General features: G+C 40.4%; 1 protein-coding gene across 3 annotated transcripts in view; it reads right to left on the reverse strand.

Annotated features, from left to right (window-relative positions):
- LOC112163090 (spermatid perinuclear RNA binding protein) overlaps window positions 1-21,737 on the reverse strand; it is a 75,250-nt gene that overhangs the window by 10,956 nt on the left and 42,557 nt on the right. For all 3 annotated transcript variants that reach the window (XM_024299238.2, XM_024299237.2, XM_024299240.2), the window contains exons 4-16: window positions 15,649-15,914; window positions 14,786-14,954; window positions 13,321-13,573; window positions 8,814-8,935; window positions 8,047-8,142; window positions 7,839-7,950; window positions 6,386-6,483; window positions 3,792-3,897; window positions 3,007-3,090; window positions 2,307-2,515; window positions 856-1,008; window positions 578-712; window positions 46-186 (exon numbers count right to left, since the gene is read on the reverse strand). In XM_024299238.2, the coding sequence (XP_024155006.1) occupies window positions 46-186; window positions 578-712; window positions 856-1,008; window positions 2,307-2,515; window positions 3,007-3,090; window positions 3,792-3,897; window positions 6,386-6,483; window positions 7,839-7,950; window positions 8,047-8,142; window positions 8,814-8,935; window positions 13,321-13,573; window positions 14,786-14,954; window positions 15,649-15,914 (1,944 nt within the window). The remainder of the gene's footprint in view (window positions 1-45; window positions 187-577; window positions 713-855; window positions 1,009-2,306; window positions 2,516-3,006; window positions 3,091-3,791; window positions 3,898-6,385; window positions 6,484-7,838; window positions 7,951-8,046; window positions 8,143-8,813; window positions 8,936-13,320; window positions 13,574-14,785; window positions 14,955-15,648; window positions 15,915-21,737) is intronic.

Raw genomic sequence — 21,737 nt, forward strand, 5'->3', positions numbered from 1 at the left:
CTTGTGTCTGGTGGGCACGGATGGGGGAGGACGAACGTCTTTTACCTGAGGCAAGATTTTCTTCTTCTTGTTTGCGGCTGCGTTGGGACCGGAGAAGAGCTTTTCCAGAGCCGCTAAAGCAGCGCTAGCTTTTGCTACCTTTTTATTGGGGCCTGCCCCACGAAACTTCTGCCCATCAACCTCCACCTGAGACACAAAGAAATCACATTGATTAGAAGATATATTATAAATTATGTTCTTCTTGCTAAATCTAATAATTGCAGATTGAAGCTGGCCAAAATGTGCCTTTTATCTATCAGCAGAGGCTGCATCGGTGAGCGGGACAGCTTGTTTAGTGATGCCCTGCTGTCAGGCAGGCCTGCTAATCAGTCAGCAGTGTGATGGAGCAGCCAGGCGTGTTGGAAAACAACACACCCACAGAGAACAGGCCTGCCTTTGGAAACAAGTTGACTGATTGACTCAGTCGGGTGATGTGCCTGTTCTCGGTTGTGTATTTTAGCCTCTCCTGCTGGCTTGAGCAGCTTTGTGAATACATGCAAGGTGAATGTGGAAAAACCTTTGCGTCCTCGCGTCTCACCTCCATCACAAAGCGTTTGTCGTGGCTTCCTCCGCTCTCAGAGATGAGCTCGTATTTGAGGCCTCGTCTTTTCTCGTTTAACTCCATGACGGGGTTCTTCCCGCTCGCCGTCAGTATGGGACCCTGAGTTCGTACCTGGAGAAATCAATTTAGCACCTCAAAAGCTGTTACATAAATAAAAGATTCTTCTAAATCAAAGAGACACAAACATCCAGACTTCAGTCCTTGCAGCCTGGTGAAGATCTGCTTTAAATGTGCGTTTGTGAAAGCGTTCTCACCTCCAGCGTGTTGGAGCCGTCCAGAGAGTGTGCTGGGTTATTGCTCGTGTGTGAAGACGTGTCGCTCTTCCCCTCGCCGTCTGACTTCTCATCGGAGCTCATGGGGTCCAGATCTGAGTCGAAACCTGTCGGGTATCCCATCGCCTGAAGAACCTTAAAACAGAGGATATGCAAAAGTTTAATACGGGACATTTTTCCAGATATACAAATATTGAGAGAGGAGACTTTCAGGTAGAAGTGGCTTTAGCCTAAATTAAGTTTCAGGTTTAGAAGCACAGACAAAAAAATGTCTAGAAAGGGAAGAGAAGGATTATGACTAGTTTCCCAAATACATTATTGTGTCACAGCTGCTGAACCTTCCTTGGCGGGGAAGAAGGATAGAGATGAAAAGGTGAGTGCTTTAGAAAAGGAAAGTGTTTGAGAAGAAGAATTAAAAACGGAGGGAGGAAAGGTCTTTTTATAGGCATGGATTATCCCAGCTCTGTGGACAAGAGAACCTCTGTGTTAACAACTGCTTTGGGATTACAAGGATTTTTCCACCTTCATCGTTCCTTCCTCCCAAAATCATAAGCAAGCATGAGAACGTGTTTGTAAATGCCCAACAGTTTGAAAGCAGCGGAAAATCTGACTGTTATTTATGTACTTTTATCTATGTCTGATATGCATTTAGGTTGAAATACTTGTGTGTATTTAGACTGATTTAAATCTAGATTCTCAATATGAGCCGATAAAAAGACTAAAAAAAATGTTTTTTAATAGTAAATTTCTTAGAAAATGTTTACAACTGAGATTTTGTGCATTTTGCTATATAAGGTTGATTGCTTCTGTTCCTGCACATAAATATAATTTCATAAAGAGCTAATAGGTGACACTTTATGTTTGTCAGAGTAAAAAAAAAAGTATTTTTTTTCTTTGCAAAGAAGAAAAAAATACTTGAAATGATTAGATTTGAGCTTGAAAACTAGATTCCAGATGGCAGACCTCTTTAAATCCAGTGGGGAAATGCTTCATACCCATTACTATATTTCCATTGTTTTGAAATACACAAACCAAAATAAGAAAGTTTAAATCTTTTGAAAAACTATTAAAGAATTTTAAAGAGAATGTCCATCAAACTTGTATCTCCATAGTGAAACATGGCGTCATATGGAGAAGCTTTCTGCCTCATGTCAGGGGTTTGGTGGTGAAGCCAAGACAGAAGAAAAGCTAAATCTAGATAGAATAAAAAGAAATCAAAATGAATTTTATTCAGTGGTTTCTTAGGAAAAAGAATCAAACCTGGAGTTGATTTTTCTGTAGTCTGAGCATCTTGATCAGACTTTTAAAAAATATGTTTTTTTTGTAACTACAGGACCTGAATATTCTAAATCAATATTTGAGGTTTGTAGGTATTGATTAAGCCAACAAACACATGCGATACTTGACATGCCTTTCTCTGATTTCCATCTCACCTTGACGGCGACATGAAGCTTGGCGGTCTTTTTGGAGGATCCGGACGCTTCATAGTTGCTTCCATCCACGTCCACAGACATGGTGAACACGGGAGCGTGAACTGGCCCCGACTGGGACAGCAGGCGATACTGCAGACCCGGCCGGATCTGGTTCAAGCGCATCAGAGCGTTCATTGGCTGGTTGGAGTCGATGGCCTTACTGTCGAGAACTACAGCAAAGCAACAGATGAGGGCTTTTAAAATGAGATTAAAAAACTCATCAGTGGTGTATTGACAGTGCTTTGTAAGGCTTTTTAAAAACATTAATCGAGCTATAATTGAACAGACCAGACAAAGTCAGAGATGGTGTCGATTATAAATCACTTTCTGAAATGGTTTTCACGGTGACCAGCTGTTTTTATGATGAATAACAGAGTCGTTCTATTTTCTTTTGTCTTAAATCACTTTAGCTGCGTGCACTAGGAGACGGGAACGTCTCTCAGTGTCAGTAAGGTATAATTTATCTTCTCCAAGTATGAAGAAAAAGGTGCCAATGGTTGGGTGGCCTGCTAAAATGTTAGCAATCAATACCATTGATCTATCTCCAGGGATGAAAAGACAAGAAAAAACTGTTTCAATCTCCCCCTTTCATGCTTCTGTTCATTATAAAAACATGATTTTTTTTATAGCTTTAATTAGAGCTTTATTTATGCTTTCACACCTTTTCTGAGGTTTCTTTTCATCTTCTTGATGAGGTCTTTGTCATCCATGGCTCCGTCCTCATAAGGCCTCTTCATCCCCAAACCTAAAGACAAAAAAATGCTTCAAATGACCCATTTAGAGGAAAACACACAAATGTATGACAGAAGCACAATGTTGTGGAAACAAACAATACGAGAAATTAGGCGGATGACTTTGCAGATAAGATAAACAGAAGTGACAGGAAAATCAGCAGACAGTCAAACAACAAGGAAGCCTTTTTCCTACATGCATTTAATCCTTAAATGCTCTGGCAGTTTTCCAAGTCAGCATCACGGGATACCAAATGGCCTGAGTCGATTTTCTATTAGAATCGCTTTGGAAATATTCCAGCTTACTATCTTAGGGGAATTTCTTTCCTTGTGAAAAAGCAGGAAGATTGCTGCACAGCTACAGAGTGTGCACATCTTAAAGCCAATTCCCCAAGGATATAAAGTCCTTGGCCTGACAGCGATCGTAAAAACAGCAAAAAATAGGCCGAAAAACAGAGACACATATTAATGCTTAAACTGTCAGCTTTAATAATGGCACTGGTGGAGGCTGCGTGTGAAAAACCCCACCAAAGTGAACCAGAAAGGTCATGTCATTTCTGAAAAGACTGACTGTCTGAACTCTAAAAGGACAAAGAAGGGACGTGTTTTTAGCTCCTAAAGACGATTAAGTTCATCCCAATATCCTCTAAAAGGGAAGTGGAGGGTTTAATAGAAGGATGCAAATGATAAAAAAAACAAGCAGATATGCACACACCTTCTTTATCAGACCAGGGATATTTCTGTGATGGTTTGTTGGAAGGAAGAGGCTCCATCTCCAGCACCTTGTAGATTTGTCCGAACGCCATGAGTCTGAGAGAATGCTGTTGAAAGCAAACGGAAAACAAAGCTCAGGAAATAAAAATCCAATTCTGCAGGTTTGATATTGACACTCAACTCGTGTGAAGTGTTTCTGAGACTATGTGGTATTTCAAAGGAAGTGGGATTATGCATCACCTCGGCCTGTTCAAGGAGTTTTTAACACCAAGAAACATATACGGAAGTTAAAAGATAATAAAATGTAGTTTTTATTCCTTCATGTGTAGCTTTTGAAAACAATCTTTTTGTGCAAGTGATTAAAATGTATAATTGTGTCCCTTTGTGTTAATGCTGTCAAAACAAGATCCATTCTGTATTTATATCCCGATTCTTTGCATCCTCATCACTCCCAGGAAAATCTCCACATTTACATCTCTGCCTCTAAACTAACAACATGGCTGCTCTCACCACAGTCTTCTTTTGTCGCACATCACACCCTCCACCTGTTCCATCCTGCCTGCACACGCCTCCTCACCTCTTTTTCTCACTCTCACAACACATGCAAATCTGTTCACATAAATGTACCGCTACTGGATGAACCTTCTATGGATTTTCATCACTGTATTACAAGTTTTGCTAACTCTGACACTGGAATTCTTTATTTTTGGGATGTGAGAGCACAGAACAGATGTGAAGCTGAGACGGAGACTCACAATCAGACCCAAAGTGTGTTAATGAGCCCCGGTTTTGTAACAACTGCTGGTGTCGGTGTTTCCAGAGTGGAAATAAACTCCTAACTGATTGTTAGCTGCGTGGCTGTCTCTCAGCCACCGCACCGACAAAATAATACAGAGCAGCTGCCTGTCAGCCTTCACTAGCATTACACACCAGGAAAAGAGGTTTACTCAAATAATATATTCACTCAAACCGTTAGATAACTATACAGGTGGAAGTAACATTTTTCTCAAGAGTTCCTCCATATTTTTCATTTAGTTACTCTGACAAATGGAACACATAAAACTTAAACCACAGCTGAGTGAAATGAAGCCGCTCAGAAAAGCAGGTCATTATAGGTACTAGAGTTTTATGCAACACCTAAATAACACACAATCTTTGAATTACAGCAAACCTTTGACCATTTACTACACAATTCTGACAGATTTGCTCCAATATGCAACATTTTATGCATTTCAGCACAAAGCCACTTTTTTTTCCGCCACAGAACCAGCTGGTTTGCATGAATGGTTGAAGAGTTATGGTAACTCAAAGGACAACATCAGTGAAGCTCCAGCTCCAGTGTTAAAGGGTTAAAGCCAGCAGGTCTGGGTTCATATCTCAGATGAATTCTTTCAATGTGGGGTTGGCCGCTGCGTGTGTGAACCTCTGTGACCCTAATCAGGACATAGAGGCTAGAGGTGATGGACAGATAAATCATAAAGAACTGCTACTAATAAAACATTTCAGGGTTTTTGCCAACGCCATAGCATGTAGAGATTCATTCCTCTGGCATTTAAATTTCAAGGGGGAAAAAAAAGATGTCCTCTTTAAGTTATAATTTCAAGTTTTCATTAAAACTGTGGTCTTTCAGCAGCCAAAAAATAATGAGGGAAACCACTTCAAAGTAAATTTTTAATGCAAACATAAAAAAATAACAAACACAAAGGCACACTTGTGCATTTGCCGAGAAAGACAGCTTTTTTAACTTACTTCCATGTATAATTTAAAACCGCCTAACTACCACAAAGTGCATGTTTGAAACTGTGGGAAGTGAAAACCCTCACATGCAGACACAGTGCGAGCTTTCAATGTGAGGTAACCACCAAACCAACATGCAGCTCCTGTGGGTTTATATTTTTCTCATTGAACATGAACATCGGGCATAGTGACAAGTGCCTAAAAACTGGGCATCTTGTGTTAATTGATGTGCTGAAAGATAACGAAATGACACACAGAGGCTCTGCTAAATTAAATCTGTTAAAGAGGGAGACAGTGTAAGATATTCATGACAGGCGCTGTAGCTCAATGACAGAGCAGCGCTCTCTGCTATCTGCTCTTGTATCTGCTCCAATACAATTATCCCCATTGACATTCCAGCCTCGTTCACACTGCCTTCAAAGGAAATGGACGGCAGGATTCACTAAGCCATGCAGCTTAGAGGCTGCCCTGCTTAGTTGAGGGAGTGTGTGTGCAGAGAGACCTGACCGTGCGTGTGCACACGGTGCACGCACACAGCCACCGTCCTCAGGCTGTCAGAGATGGATTTATGGTTTGCAATGGCAATAGCTCTCCACAGTGATCTTTAAAATGCAGCAGCATGCAACTCTTTTTGGACACGTACATGCACGCTTCCCACTTCTGTGAGTGAGTGAGTGAGTGTGCCCGCGGTGTGTGGGGGTAAGGTCTCCTGTCATGAAAATAGTTGTGTTGCTTACTTATTCCCGGAGTGTGACAGCTCAGGGTGAGCAGAGCTGGGGATAACAACGTGGTTACTGAGCCGGTCGGTGTGTGTGTGGGTGTGTGGGTGTGTGTGTGTGTGTGTGTGTGTGTGTATACCTGTGCACTGCAGGTAATAGCCTCGGCCTGTTGGTCGTTCATGTTGGCTAGAGTGTCTGTAGGCTCTTTCTCGCATGGGTCATGTAAGCCGGGGCCACCTAGATGAAGCGGCAGACACACAACCGCACACACACATGAAGAAGCCTTTTTTTTGTGCTGAAACTGCAGCTAAGCAACATGCACAGTAACCTTAACGCTCATGATATTAAGGGTGAGGTCAGACAGGAACAGTCCAGTGAAATGGGTTTGATCGGGTAAGAAACCTCTTTATTTGGCTTGGCTTTCCTTCACACTGCACTCTTTAGAGCAGACTAAACCGCCTGGACAACATCCTGAAGTTACAACAGCTGCTTGTTTTGGGGCGGTAAAGTCCAAACCAAGCACTGACCAAAAAGAAAACAGTATGGGGAAGCTTGGTGGTTTTGGGTGATCGCTCAACAGCACCTTTTTAATGCTCCACCCAATGTTTTTTAGTTTTTTTCTAGTTATGTACTGCAGATTTTTTTAGACTTCAAATGGATGGGCCTTTATATACCTTTTCTTTTGTTCAACTCCTCTTTTACAAATGACTTTGTCTATCTGCACTCGCAAAGATTCACTGCAGGTGAATAAAGACCTTAAAGACCCACTCCGAAAATAAAACGAAAAACCTGTGTTATTTTCTGGGACATCATTTCTGCAGAGCTGCAGTAGTTCACTAGAAATTCACCTCTGAGTTGTGGGCGGGACCATTGGCATGGATGCCAGCTCAAACAAGTATTACAAAGACATTCATGGATCTAGCCATCTGCAAGTGGATGCATCAGAATAGAGTAGAGTAGAGAGCTTACGGCCAGCCAGCTCGGCGTATTTTCTACCATAAATAACTGCATTTTTCCTCTGCTCCTGATACACAAAGATTTGAACAAATAAATATTCAGAAATGCAATTTAGATGTGAATTTTCTTTAGGTATACTCTCCATCATCAGAAAAATGCCACAAGAACACATTAAAAACACCATTATTATCGGAGTGGGTCTTTAATGTTTAGGTGGACTACAACAGATTTTTTTGGTCCTCAGAGCTCAGGTGAGCTTTCACGCCTACTTAAATAAATTGGACTATCCAAGGAAACAAACTTTAGTCTGAAATAAAAAGCTCTGATGTCAAAGCAGCTTTTTTTTCATTTTGCTTCTTAAAATGCAATATATAAAGTAAAAGCTTGGATGTTAGTCAATCTAAAAGTGCATTTGGATTTCACCAGTTAAAAAAAAAACAAAAAAAAAAAACCAAGACAAATCTTTTTTTTTTTTTTAGATAAATAATTAAAAACAACTGAAATTATTAAGCTTAAAAGCTTTGCTCATAATGGTCACTGATAATATCAAATCCCTACTAAAGCACAAACATTACTAAGACCCAAGAAACCCCCAAAATGCTCAGCTGTTGATTGCATAAATGTTTGGGTCATACCTGGTAGGAGTATGCCAGAGGCCAGACACTCCATGACTCGACGCAGAGCTTCTCCTGCACCCAGGGGTCGGTTGCAGGTGGCAATAGCTTTCTCACATATTAGCTCTAAGGGCTAAAACAAACAAAAAAAATCATAAACAAAACTGAGCGTGCATAAAAAAAAGTTTGCTATTGTAGCTTAGAACTTTAACAGAAACCAAAAACTCACCCATCCTTTGAGAGGTTCCCAGATGGGGTGTCTATTGCACATGTCTCTAAGTATCCTGAGAACGATAACACAGGACTTGAGTCCGTTCACTCGAGCCTGAGAAGGACAAAGGGGGGTTCGGAGGGGAGAAAAATGGAAGGGAGGCGAGAGGGAAGATCAAACAGAGAGGAGGAAGGAAACAGATTGAACCAAAGAGGAGTGGAACCGGTGAAATCATGCACAGATAACAGCCTGCTTTACACAACGACGGCACATTCTTAATGATGTGATTCTATCAGCTGAAAGGGCACGAGCTTCACATTATCAAAAAATATTTAGACGTGACCATGTTTAGACCCACTGATCTGAATTTTACTAAAATAAAAGGTTTTATTTCTGTTTTAATGTCATGACTATATTCTGAAAGGTGTGTTTTTTCAGTACGGTGAGTGAGAGGCAGATGAGGGGGAAGGGGATTGGGGACGGGATCAAAGGGAATCACTGACATGTAGTGTAGAAAGCAGGCAGGTTCACACAGTAGCAAAAAAAGGGAAAAACAACTATCAGTCTTTGCTTTTGTAGCCTTACATTCACCCCGTCTCGGATAATAGGTGGGATTTGCCGCTAGAAACATCAAAACAACACTTTGAGGAAATGAAAGAAAATATCTTAAGTTTTGAAAGCTGATGTGTGACATGACTCGCTGCAGATGAACACAGCCTCTGTGGGTGAAACGTCAGGCTACAACAAGCATCGGGCACAAAGACAGGAAGTGAGTGGGTGCCGACCTGGAACCACTTGGCGTGTCGCAGGGCTGCCAGGGCCAGGAGACATCTGTGTCTATCCAGCACCTCCCCCTCCTCCTCCTCCTCCTCCTCAGCCTCCACTTTCTGCGCAGCAGCACCCAACACTGCCACAAAACAACCCAATATAGAGAACATAAAACACACACACGTCATGTGAGCGTGTGTTTGGAGATGGCGTGTGTGAATGTATCCAAACATGCCTGCAAATGCGCATGAAAGCATACATACACACATGCACACGTGCATGGACATACATGGGGCTTTTCATGCCACGAAGTTGAACTCTCCTCTTACAGGCTTCCTCCCACTTTCATCAACGGCTTCGCACGGCGCCATTGATCCACCGTCTTTGCAATGAAAGATGAACTTAATATCCAAAAGGGTGTTAACTCGTTTTGTGATGGATCGGTGAAAGGGAGAGTGCGACAAGGAAGGAAGCAACTTTCTGGGATGAAGAGCTCCTCTCAGACATCAAACAAATACCAAAGGAGGGTTGGATTTACCGTCTGCGGGCACATCTGCCTCACCGTGCACATCCAGGTGAATCAACCTCTCCTTTACGTATTTGAGGACAATCCTGACCCAGTAAACAGGAGCGTGTTTGGCTTCCACGCTACTTAAGGGTGCGCTTGATGTCACATGTTCATGGAGAAGTGACACAGAGAAAACCATTCAGCGGCCTCTACGGTCGAACATGGAATCAAGTGCCCCAAAAGTAGAGCTGAAAACCAGTCGTTGAAAAAGTTCTAACTCAGTCAGAGACAAACACAACACAGGAGGGATCAAGGCAGGGTTTAGTCAGAGCTGGTAGAAGAGGAGAACTATACACTTCAAAGTAACTGTTTTGAATTGATGTAGCAGCTGAGGTTTACCAGTATATTAATACCTTAGAATGAACAAAAGTAGATTTTAGCAGATTTATTCAAGAAAAATTACAATCTAAAACACCATTCCCCATAAAGATGTCAATGTGTAGCAACACAGGAATATCTATTCAACCAGGAGTAGTCTGTGAAAGCCGAGAGCATGTGTGTGTGTCTGTCAGACTGGTCCCAGCTGCATGTGCTCCCCATCAGCGGCTCGTGGATCATTATAGTCTTTCTACTTTCTCTTGTCCTCCCACAAGTTCTCTCAAAGTCTCTGCTGGCTGCTCGCTCTTTAATCATCGTCTCCCTCAACATTACACACGCTCTCATTAAGGAAAAAAGAAGGAAAAAAAGAAAAAAAAAATGAACTTCTGTTATTGTGTCTCTGTCCCTCTGTGGAGGTTTCAACACTTGTAATCTGAATGAGTGCATAAGCAGTTGTAGAATATGTAAAAATGAAAGGTAATGCACTGAAAAGTTAGGTTTTTTTTAAATCATATTCAGGAAACTGTTGGGAGTTTTACATATTTGCAGACAAGGGGTGTAACGATTTGCAGCAACAATTTGATTTATAGAACAAATTGTGGTGGCTGATACAAATCGTAGTCGATATTGGTTTATTTTGAACAATTCGACTCGATCATATTTACTGACCAACATTTTTACCCAAAAACTCAATCAGTGTGACTCAGATAAGTACCTGGGTATAGAGGGAGTTTTCAGATTTTAAAGTGGTAAAGGTCAATTTGACAGATTGATCTGGTTGGATTGCAGGAGTATAAAATGTTTCATCGATTAAGTCGATTAATCATTACACCCCTATTGCAGACTTTATGCTTTTGTTTCAGCATTTGTTTCAGGAGTGAGTGTATTTGAGAAAGACAGAAAAGCTGCTGAAGTGAAGGAACGGTGCTCTTTGTCTTCTAAAATACGAGCTCAACAAATCATCAGCGATCAGGTATCTAGTGTGGCAGCTATGTTTACCCATCACTGACAAAATATGAGCCTGCCTGTGTGGCTGATGCAGTTTGAGGCCTCGGTGTGAGGGGGAACTATGAGGGCTCCTCTCCTTCCCGTGCAGTCTTGTGGATTGATGTACAGCTAACCTTGGTCCTATCTCTCATTTCTCTCGGAGAGCTGAGTGTCTAGCTGGACACGAGCCATAGGATGAATGGGCAGCTTGCTGCTCCACGGTTATTGATTTCAATGGCCTTCTGGCCTTGCTTTCCCAAGCTTCCCACATCTAATTATAACCAGTTCCTGACAGCCATGAAAGCAGGCGAATGAGGAAGGATTGATAGCAGACTGGACACCGGACAATTCTTCAGTGTGTCAACTTTGGCGTACGTCCTGAACTTAAAACGCATCTATTATCATAACACTCATTATACTACTTTTAACAGGTCATTAATTTATACACTTTTCCTTACGAGTCAGGAGGAGTTACATCATACTGCAAGTCCCTCATGACTTTGTCTCAGCCTCCGAGCTGTGGAGACATTCAGTCAGCCAACAGCGCTCAGTGCAGCCAGATTCAGCTGGAAGCTGAACCCTGGGTTGGTACCAACCAGAACAATGTCCTGACAACCGACAAAGATTGTGTTTACATGCACGCCATATTTAGAGAATAGACTCTGGAGGAGATGATATTCAAAAACAACATTCTGAAATGTGTTGCAAAAATAATGTTCCTGTTTGTAAGATTGTTCTAAATAACATTTTTATGTACCTGCTTACAGACAGCTCACGTTCACTACGTGACATTTTTATCCTTCTTCTCACCCATGCAGAGTTTGGGGCACTTAGCAGATGTTGTCCAAACTTAAGCTTTTCTTTCAGAAATGTAATTATTCAATCAAGTACTTATTATTTGAGAACCTATTTTGGCATATTTTCAAAAAGTATAAAATGTATAACTTTATTCTAAATTGGTATTTTTTTTTTCCTTTTGTATAGAAAATTTCTATCAATATTACCTACTTATTAGCGTGTGGATTCAGTCTTAGTCACATGCACCCGTACAGGTTTTTAGGTTGTCAGGGGCTGTGAAGGGTCGTAAAGACGAGCAGCTGCATCTTATGGGTGTATCTTGCGTTTCCTTCAGGCTCATCCGGCCACCTTAAGAGATGTCATGAAAATGAAACGCATGATAGTTGTTGATGTGGTAAGTGTTTTGTGAAGTATTTGTTTGGCAAAATGTAAGTTGCTCACATTTATGCCGTCCAGGTGAAGCTGTCCTACGGTGCCCTTACACCACACGAGTCGTTAGTAAGTTACACGTACTGGATCTTTACCGCCGCATATGTGGGGTGTGCAGATGATACATAAGTACTTGTGAGATGCCCCTAAGATACCCACTCAAACTATACTCTGTCTAATATCCTTATTTCTAACAGTCAGGTTGTGGGCAACAGCACTGACTGGCTCTCTGTTCAGGGTGCAGGACTTAAGGGGTAGAAAAAATAAAAAGTTTGTTCAATCCTTCATCCTTAAGGTGCTGCATCCACTGCAGACACCTTCAATAAAAAGTCTAAGCAAACGGATTTCAACCAGAATTTCAGGATTCCGCGTCGTGAACGCTTGTGATCACACATCGTTAAGCAAGTTTTAAGTCCAGTCGAGAGCTCTATGCGTTCACTGAGAAGAAGAATCCCCTCCCTGCTGCTACCTGTGTGTCTGGTGTGAATACCATCGGCTGGAGGCGCATTCATTAAAGGGTATCCAAACCCTAAATCCATTTTTTTTGGCTGTTGACTTTTATAAATTGGGCTTTAAAGTTGCTGTCCGTTGGTCATAGCCAATTTTTTGATAAATTGAAATAAGCTTGTTTAATTCTTGAAAATATAGTCAAAAACTGCCTAAAGGTTGAATTAAGGTATTACAGTTGAATTTTATGATTGGTCATACTATGCAAGTTTCAGAAGTCCCACGTGATCTGCAGCTCCAGTAATGATAACAGTCCAGCCCCCAAGCCCCACCCCTCTGACTCGATTTTCAAATTTCGGCTGTGGGTGGAGTCAGCCTCTAACTTCCCTGTTTGGTTACCCTTTTAACGTTCTTGAACGCACCACACGCGGCTGGTGTGTATGCAACATTATCGTTATGAGTTGCAGAAGTGTTCACTACAACCTGTGGCTCACAGCATGCTTTTTGCTCAACGGGGTCACTGAGTGATCCTTAAATTTCATGCAGAATACCTGTGTACAGGTTTGTCCATTTTTTGACAGCAAACAGCCGTCCAATGAGGGCAGTTGTGACTAAGGTATCAAATTAAGCAACAGAAGAAGAATTCCTCTATGCATTTCCCCTTGTGTTTAACTAAATGTAACATTTTTTGGTTAAAGTCCCCCAAAAAATAAAGGTTAGTTTTTTTCTGAGCTAAATTTCTTTAAATTACTTGATTATTTTTTTCAATTGAATCTAGTTCATATTTTGAGAGTGTAAGCTTTGGCTGAACATCTCTGCCTGCTCCTGTCCTGTGTTATGGAGACTCTCTTGTTCGAGAAGAAGACAGCACACTGATGACTGAGTTTTGCGAATGCAAGTTATTGTCTATGTTTGTTTAAAGCATGTACAGATTTTAAAAACAGAGATACCCCCCCCTTCATTTTTAAAGTTCATACCTTGACCATTTTCTATTTCATGTTCATCCTTTTCCTCCTTCACTTCCTCCACTGTCTCCCCGACTTCCTCTCCGTTCTCCAGCTCTTCTTCCTCCTCTTCCTCTTCCTCCTCCTCCTCTTCATCGTCATCTTCCCTCATCGCCGGTGAAGTGAGGGTAACCTTCAGTGTGAGTTTGGGCTCTGTTGTGGTTTTTACCAAGATGGCTGCTTCTGGCAAGGAGCTTGTGACCTCATATTTCTCCTCTGTCAGCTTCTGTGGTGAGTTAACAGACACAAGCAGATGGTCAGAAACCAAGGTCGAAAAAAACATCAGTGTCCAGTTGCGTTCAGATCCACAAATCAGAGCATTGGAGGCTTATTTTGCTGGACGTGCTTACTTTTTTAACGGCCAAAGGAATTCTCAATCCAAGACGCAAATGAGAAAAACATGAAAATAAAGATCCATCCGGAAAATAATGTGTTTCTGCCAATTTCTGAACAGGCTAATTTGTCAACCTGAAATGGCTGAAAACAGAATTATGACAGAAGTGCTCAAAAATGCTCATTTATTTTACTATACTAAAATTAAACAGGCCTTCATTCCTGTTTCCACGTATTTACCCCAAAACTTTATGTTGTGTTTACTTGTAAATCTGTCAAAAAGCTGAGGTCCATCAGACATCTATTGACGTGTCTCAGACTGAATTTGTGCATCGACTCACTTCAATATATTTCAGAATTTCCAGTAAAGTCATGCATCATTCATTTAATGAAGTACATCCATATTATTCAAGTGTGTTCCAATTAGTACAGAGTGTCAACAAACTCGCTGCACATCTTATTAGGCTCTGATAAGTAAAACCATGACATTCATGTCTCACTCGCCCATTCCCACAGGACACTCACCCTCTTTTCCCTCTCACAAGGCATAACTGTGAACACTGAAGAGGGTGCAGCAGGTAAAACGAGTAAATTCTGCCCCCAGCCAGTAAAGGTGGTACAAGGGCCCTGCAGTATTTTCTAGCTATGATTAAATATTTAACTTGCAAATACATCTTTAAATGTTGTAAAACTGCTCCAAGCTATAATTTTGTAAATTAAAGACCTGTCTGTGAATTACTGGAGTGAAAAAAAGCAAATATCTGAATGTGCACAGTTTGTATAATACTAAATAAAAACAAAAACAGGATATAATTTGTTTGCGTGTTTTTGCTTCCTGTGTTTGTTTATTCATCTGGGTGAATGTCAAGAGCCTGACTTCAAAGCCATGATTTGTTAATGAGGAAATGTGACACACTGACACAACACCTCTCTGATTCAGCAGTATGGCTTTCTCCTCTTAACTTAGGCTCATTTCAGCACCAACTACACAAAAAAGCTTTTTAAAATTCAAACATAAAGAGGATGGAATAATTTTGGCATACTGCTGATGTCTGTCGGTGATCTTCAGATAGAAGAGGCTAAGTGCCGGGAGTACGCCGCTAACCTGGATCTGTGTGGGCAGATTCTGACAGACGGTGTCCAGCAGCGCTGCTGTGGGCTTGTCTCTGCACATCAGCACCAGCTCCAGGTCCATGTCGCCTTTGATCAGGAGCCCTTTGGCCACGAGACCGATCCTCATCACTCCACACAGCAGCCCACTGCTGCTGGACTCTCTGTTTCTCAAAAACAAAGAACAATTCCGTTTACCTGGAAATCCATTGCTTAATTGTCTTCTAATAAACAAACTTGTGGCCCAAAGGAGCTGATCACCCTTTTGCTAAGCAGACTTTACAGTTAAAAGACAGAGATGCAGGGTTGCAGTTAAGGTGAAAAAGTAAGCTGGGACAAAGCAATTCATCAATGAAATGAAAAGAAGTGAACCGTTGATAAAAAGATTCATGAAGAAAGCTATAAGGATGCTTATGCTTGAAGGGATGATGTGGATTTCCAACCCTATTTTTTCTATTTTGGAGCAAAAATTGTTGATCATAAACATCTTTTTATGTGTGGAGCAAAAGTAGACCTTTAAAAGACTGTTGAGAGTCAAACATTAAAAACTAACTGGACAAAAAAAAAAGTTACATTGTCTGAAGGACTGAGATAAATTTAAACAACAAATAGTCCACAGCTAACGTGTCAAATATGACCAGGAAAGCTTTTCAGGGTCACCATAACTGTATAGTTTATCCAGGATTAACTTTAATAACTGAAAGAAGATGAAAACTCATTTGTTTACATTTTTCAAGTTACTATGAAACGATAACTTAAAATTCTTTGATATCTAACACAAGTATTTGTTTAGCCAAAATGAGACAAAAACAGTGGGCTCCACCCCCTCCTTTCCCCCTGTTTTCCAGGTATGCTGACCTGTAGCCTTCAGCGGCTTCCTCAGCTGCTTCGCTGGGCTCAACAACGCCAGGGTCGTCTTCCTCTGTGCTGTCTTCTGGTTGGCTGTCAAACTGGTTCTGGGTGTTGCTGCTGCTTTGATCCAGCCAATCAGAGACGTGTTTGAGGGCACACTCGACAGTGGACACCAGCGTCTGAACAGCCTCTAGCTCCTGAGACGAAGGGTAAATGGTGGAGTGCTTCGCCATTACGTGGCGGTCATCGTTACTGAAGGAACGGAAGGACCTCTGAAAAGGAGAAAGGGAACTGAAGTTAGAAACCAAATACTCGGTATCTTCACTATTTAGAGAAATTATATGATAAATTTGCAGTTTGTTCACACATCAGTTGTGAGCGCCATGACGTCCTGCTCTTAAGGCCGCTGTCCCTGACACACATGCACTGATGCTCATAAATTCTGCTATCAGAAATCCATCTCACTTCTGCCCTTATATCTTCACCACCTGTCCTAATTCAATCAGGCGCTTGGCCTTGGGAATTCATGACAGCTCTTCGGTCTTTCTCATTTGCTTCCTCCTTCTCTCCGGGAGGTTTCTGGAGAAAAGCCGTTGGAGGACGATGCCAGGTGTGAGGCATCAGATGGCGATGGTGCGGCGAGCATAAATGACAGAAAATAGAAGCAGCTTGCCACAAAAGCCGAGGAAGAAAAGAATAGATAACGGCGGGAGAGAGCTCTGGGAAAAAGCGCAAATCCTTTTAAAGCAAAAGGGATAATAATGGACAGAAGACCAGTGGCTGAATTCAAGGATGAAAAAGGAAAAGATAAAGGGAAGGCACAGGTGTAACTGTAGGTTTTGTTTTTTTGTTTTTTACAGCCTGCAGTAAATACGAGGCAGATGGTACCCTGTGTTTATCCAGAGTGAGAAGAAAGCACCTTGGAAACTGTTTTTCTCCTGTTTACATCCTTTCATACTTTATATTTCGGGGGTTTGTAATTTATCCCTCTACATGTTAAGTAGGTAAATATCCTCCTCCTTAACCCTTTAACACCAGAGATGTCACCAACAACGCCTGAATAACACAAACTCTTTGACATACCAAAACTCTTTCACCATTTATGTGATCAATATGAATCAGCTGATTCTGACGAGCAGGAAAACGGATTGTCTCTGTGTTGTTGGAAATACGTTAATTGTGCAAATAAAAAAGTGACACATAAACAGGTTTGTAACTTTTAAAAATTAGGCAGAAAGAGGACTTAAAAAAAAACAATATTTTGTGTCTCAGAGGTTGAGAAATGAAACAATTAAGCAGAAATTAAGCCTTACACATGTAATTCTTCTGCAACAGATAAGAATTTCATGCTTTCTTATCTCATTTTCTAATATTACCCCGTTTCATTTTTTGCATTACTTTTGTGTCATTTTAAACACATTTTCACGCCGAGCTGAATTATAAAACTGCAGCAGATTTTCGTGACAGCCATCTTTAAATTTGCATCATCCCTTTGGTTCGTTTTGACATTTGTTTGATTTGCGTTTGTTTGGAACTACACACATTGAAAGAAAGAGTGTTGATATTTAAAACATTTTGAACTAAATCTAAAGACTGTTTTATTTCTGAGCTGCACATCTTATAAAACCGTCGTGGTGAGTTTGAGGTGAGCGGTTCAGCATGAGGACGGCGCTCCTTTTAAACTGAAAGTGAACCTGCTTATCTGCAAGACCCAGATTTCCATTTATACACAACTGCACACACAACCAAAGAGACACACACAGCAAGGATCATAACCGGAGCTCTCACACACACAGACACGCTCACAATCACAAAGAGGGGAGATGACCTCTTAGAGTGGAGGTGCTTGAGTGCTACTATCAATCTACTTAGAGTCCAAAGACCACCCATGCACACACACACACCCACACACACACATGTGGGTCTAGGTATTTTTATGAGGATATTACACAGAAAAAAAACTATTTGTAAATCCTTTATGCACCTAAAACCATCAGTAACAAAATGCAAAATCCCTAACTTTAACCCCCATCTTTAAAACTGCTAAAATATTTGTTTTCACTTTTATCTAAACCTTTGGTTCTTCAAAATAAAATGAAAAGCTTTAGTTAGTAATGCTATCGAGTGTTGTGTTTAAGTACTAAACTTAAACTGCTACTAGTTTCAAAGGAGTCTTCAAAGTCTATACGTCCATGGTTGATCTACAAGTGACCAGATATCAGTAAATTAAAAAAAAAGATTGTAGTTACGTAATTAATCAAAGTATTTATAATTTAAAGATTTAGACAAAAAAGTTAATTTTTATGGCTTGTTAATTAGTGCTAAAAACCAGCAAATAACATTTATGTAAACTATTGAACAGCCACACCAATAGAAAAACCTATAAAACTAATTTTTTCATTGCCTTTTGCCATGAATGAGCAGAACATAATCAAAGCTTTTTTCAAATGTGTTTTCAGATTGCGGTCATCTATTTGGTTGAGCAGAAACATTATATTACCACAAGTATTGGCTCACCCGCCTCGAGTCACATACGAACTGAAGTGCCATCCCATTCCTAACCAATAGAATTCAATATGATGTCGGAACACCTTTTGCAGCTATTATAGCTTCAACTCTTTGGGTAAGGTTGTCCTCAAGGTTGAAGAGTGTGGTCAGGTCACACACTGATGTTGGTGGAGAAGGTCTGGCTCCCAGTCTCCACTCTAACTCATCCCAAAGGTGTTCTATGGGGTCTGTCATCCATGTCTTGATGGACCTTGCTTTGTGTGCTGGTGCTCAGTCATGCTGGAACAAGAAGGGGCCCGATCCAAACTGTTCCTACAAGATTGGGAGGATGGAATTATCCAAAATGTGTTGGTATCCAGAAGCATTCAAAGTTCCTTTCACTGGAACTAAGGGGCCAAGCCCAACTCCGGAAAAACAAGCCCACACCATCATTCCTCCTCCACCAAATTTCACACTCAGCACAATGGAGTCCAAAATATACCATCGTCCTGGCAACCTCCAAACCCAGACTCGTGGTGGCATCCTATGACAGTCCCACGCTGGAATTCATTGAGCTCCTGATAGCAGCCCATTCTGTCACAAATGTTTGTAAGAACAGTCTGCATGGCTGATGCCCTGAGGGTTTGATTTTATACCCCTGTGATTAGAACACATGATTCTGATCATTTTGGATAGGTGAGCCAATACTTTTGGTAATATAGTGTAGTTCAAGGGTTAATTACTTGTCAGTTTTGTGTTTCTGCTTCAACATTACAACATCACACATGAGAGTTAGAAGAAAAGTTATTCTTTACTGCGTCTTCTAAATGTGAAGTACATCTAGACTTCAAATAAATGAATAAAAGAAATCAGTTTAGATCAAACTGTGGTCAGATTTACAATTGTAACTTTAAATAATAATTAAAAATGATCCAAAACAAACATCGGAAAAAAACACCTATGTTCAATTTCAAATTTAAAATGACTAAACCCATCATTTTAAGAGACTCCAGACTTACCAGATGGATGATTTACTTTGAAGAAAAGGGTAGGACACAGACACCCATGATGAGAAATTCCTAAGTGATCTTATTAAAAAATAAAAGCCTCACACAAACCCGTTTTTTAAATCCCAAAAAGCCATTTAGTTTACACCCTCAGAAAAAACTCCATTTTATAAATAAAAAAACAGCAGATGAAACAAAGATGAATCAAGAAGCAAACAATCAGGACCGCCCAGGTTGGTGAAGAGCACAGGGACAAACGTTTACCTAGATTTCCATCCCACCACCTGTACACTAAACCCAACCATAGCCACGAGCCAATTTTTGTGCTATCCCTGAACATAACGCACACTCCATCCAAATGCTAATTAAACCGGTGACATTCTCCTCCTCTAGAGTGAGCAAGATAAAGCCATTAACAGCATGGAGAACAAGCACTGCAAAATAATTGCTGCAGCACAGGCTGTGTAGCTTAGGGTGTTGGAGCAGCATTTGGCAGAGTTACACGACGTTTTCCACTGAGGCTCAACTGCGAATGTCCAACACTTTGTCAAGGCTAACTAGTGAGGCATGGACTGAATTTAGATCCCATGAAGGTATAAAAACCACTATCAAAACGACCAAATCACTTTTGTTATGTCAAAATCTAAATATGAAAAAGAGTCTATGGTATAAGATGGCTAGAAATGCCACAGTCTAATGACAAAAAAATTACTAAAATGTAGTTTTAACAGATTATAAAGCTTTTACATTGAGCCAAAATATTTTAAAGGAGATAGAAAAGTCAATGTATTTGCATAAAAATGATTACAAGAAAAGTTTAACATATTTTTTAATGAAAAGCTATATGTTTTTATTTATTTTTAACAATAAATAAAATGTAACTGTTGGGAACAATAACTTAAATTGGGAATGTGCACACGAGCATTTGAAACTGTGAGTGTGTCTTTGAGTACTCACAATGCAGTAATCATTTTGCTCCAGTGTGTCTTCTCAAAGCAGTGTTTAACAGAGCGGGACCCGCAGATTTTATGAGCCGTCGCTAATGGGAGCTTCTGCAGCCATAAAGCGCTCTGCGAGGGAAAATGCCTGTGAATCTATGCGTGTGCGTCTGTACTCCTCATCTGCGGCGTACTTGCTGTCCAGCTGCTCTGATCATGCTGTAAATCAGAGCAGTTAAGTACGACTCCGTGACAAGAATCACTGACCCTCTAAGCTGAATTAATATTGCAGATATTCTTTAGATGAGTGACGTGAAAAAAAAGAGATGTTGCCGACTCGAGACAGGAAGCAGCTGAGGGATTCATGCTTCATCATTCTTCTTTTATTGCTATTACTGAGGTATGTCGTGATCTCCTGCACTGCCAATTAGGTATGTGGTCCACGGGTAAATTTGAGCCTTTTTCTTGTGCGCAAGCGGGAGGACAAATATAAGTAATGGCTCTTTATTAAATGAGTATGCGATCCAATTTTCCTCCACTTTAAACATCGTTGTGCTTAATTTATCTCATATTGATCTGAATGTAAAAATTAGATAAAGGTTTCTGCTGCAGTATTTAGAATTTGTGTTTGTTCTGATGAGTTCTTAAAGGAATCATCTAAATAAATGTCAAAATTATGGGATGTTCAAAAGTGAATGATATTTTTGAGAAAGATTGTTTTTAAAAAGAAAGTTTTTAAAAATGCAAAAAGTTTCACAATGAAAGCAGCTTGAAAATATTAAGATTTTTCATTTCTCATGTTTTAATTGCATTTGTTTTGTTTTCACTGTGGGAGCAGCCGCTCAATAATCCTATCTCATACTCCTGCTTTTTTATGTCCAAACAATTAGAGGAAGCTTTATTTGGGATTTTATTTTATTGACATTTTTAGTCCCTTTTGCTTTTTAATCACATTTTTTATTCACTCTCATTTATTGCCGTTTTATTACCAACTTATTTTTCAGTTTTATGTGTGTACTTTTTAAATTACTCTGCATTTAGTATTACTAGTGTGCTTTATGTTTTTCTTAAGCTAGATCAGTGTCCAGAAGCTTTAACTTATATGACGACCGGAAGTAACATCAATTTTCTTTCTTAAACTTCCTCTGACAAGATTGGGGAGAAGGTAAACTGATGACAGGGGGCACAAACCTAATCTTTGAGTGGTCGTTGCTATTAGAGATGTGGTTACTGCTTCACATGAGTCATACACATTTCTAACAGCTTCACAGGTTCTGAAATGAGTTTTACAGATGTTCTAGTGTGAATAAGGGTATTTTTTCTTATATTTTTGTATAAATCTAAATTACTTTTAATGCCAAAATATACCTGGCCGCATTGTGTCCATGTTCAAGGGTATTTGTAAGATCTAGCTTTAATTTAAATAACTCAAACATCTCTGTCATTACGAGCAAAACCTCAAATCTCAACGGGTGATTTCCTCTATCAGAATCAGGCTTGAACAAATTGAACAAAGGGCCGTATCAAACCCTATACAGTTGTTGTTGTGTGTATTTGTTTTGTGTGCTGCTTGTTGCTATTAGACCACACACTTTCCAATTACACTCTTTTTTCATGCTCTGCTGAATCCCACCAGCTGGCAAACCCCTGTTACGTAACCACA

Source organism: Oryzias melastigma, linkage group LG12 (assembly GCF_002922805.2).
Source record: "Oryzias melastigma strain HK-1 linkage group LG12, ASM292280v2, whole genome shotgun sequence".
Lineage (NCBI taxonomy): Eukaryota > Metazoa > Chordata > Actinopteri > Beloniformes > Adrianichthyidae > Oryzias > Oryzias melastigma.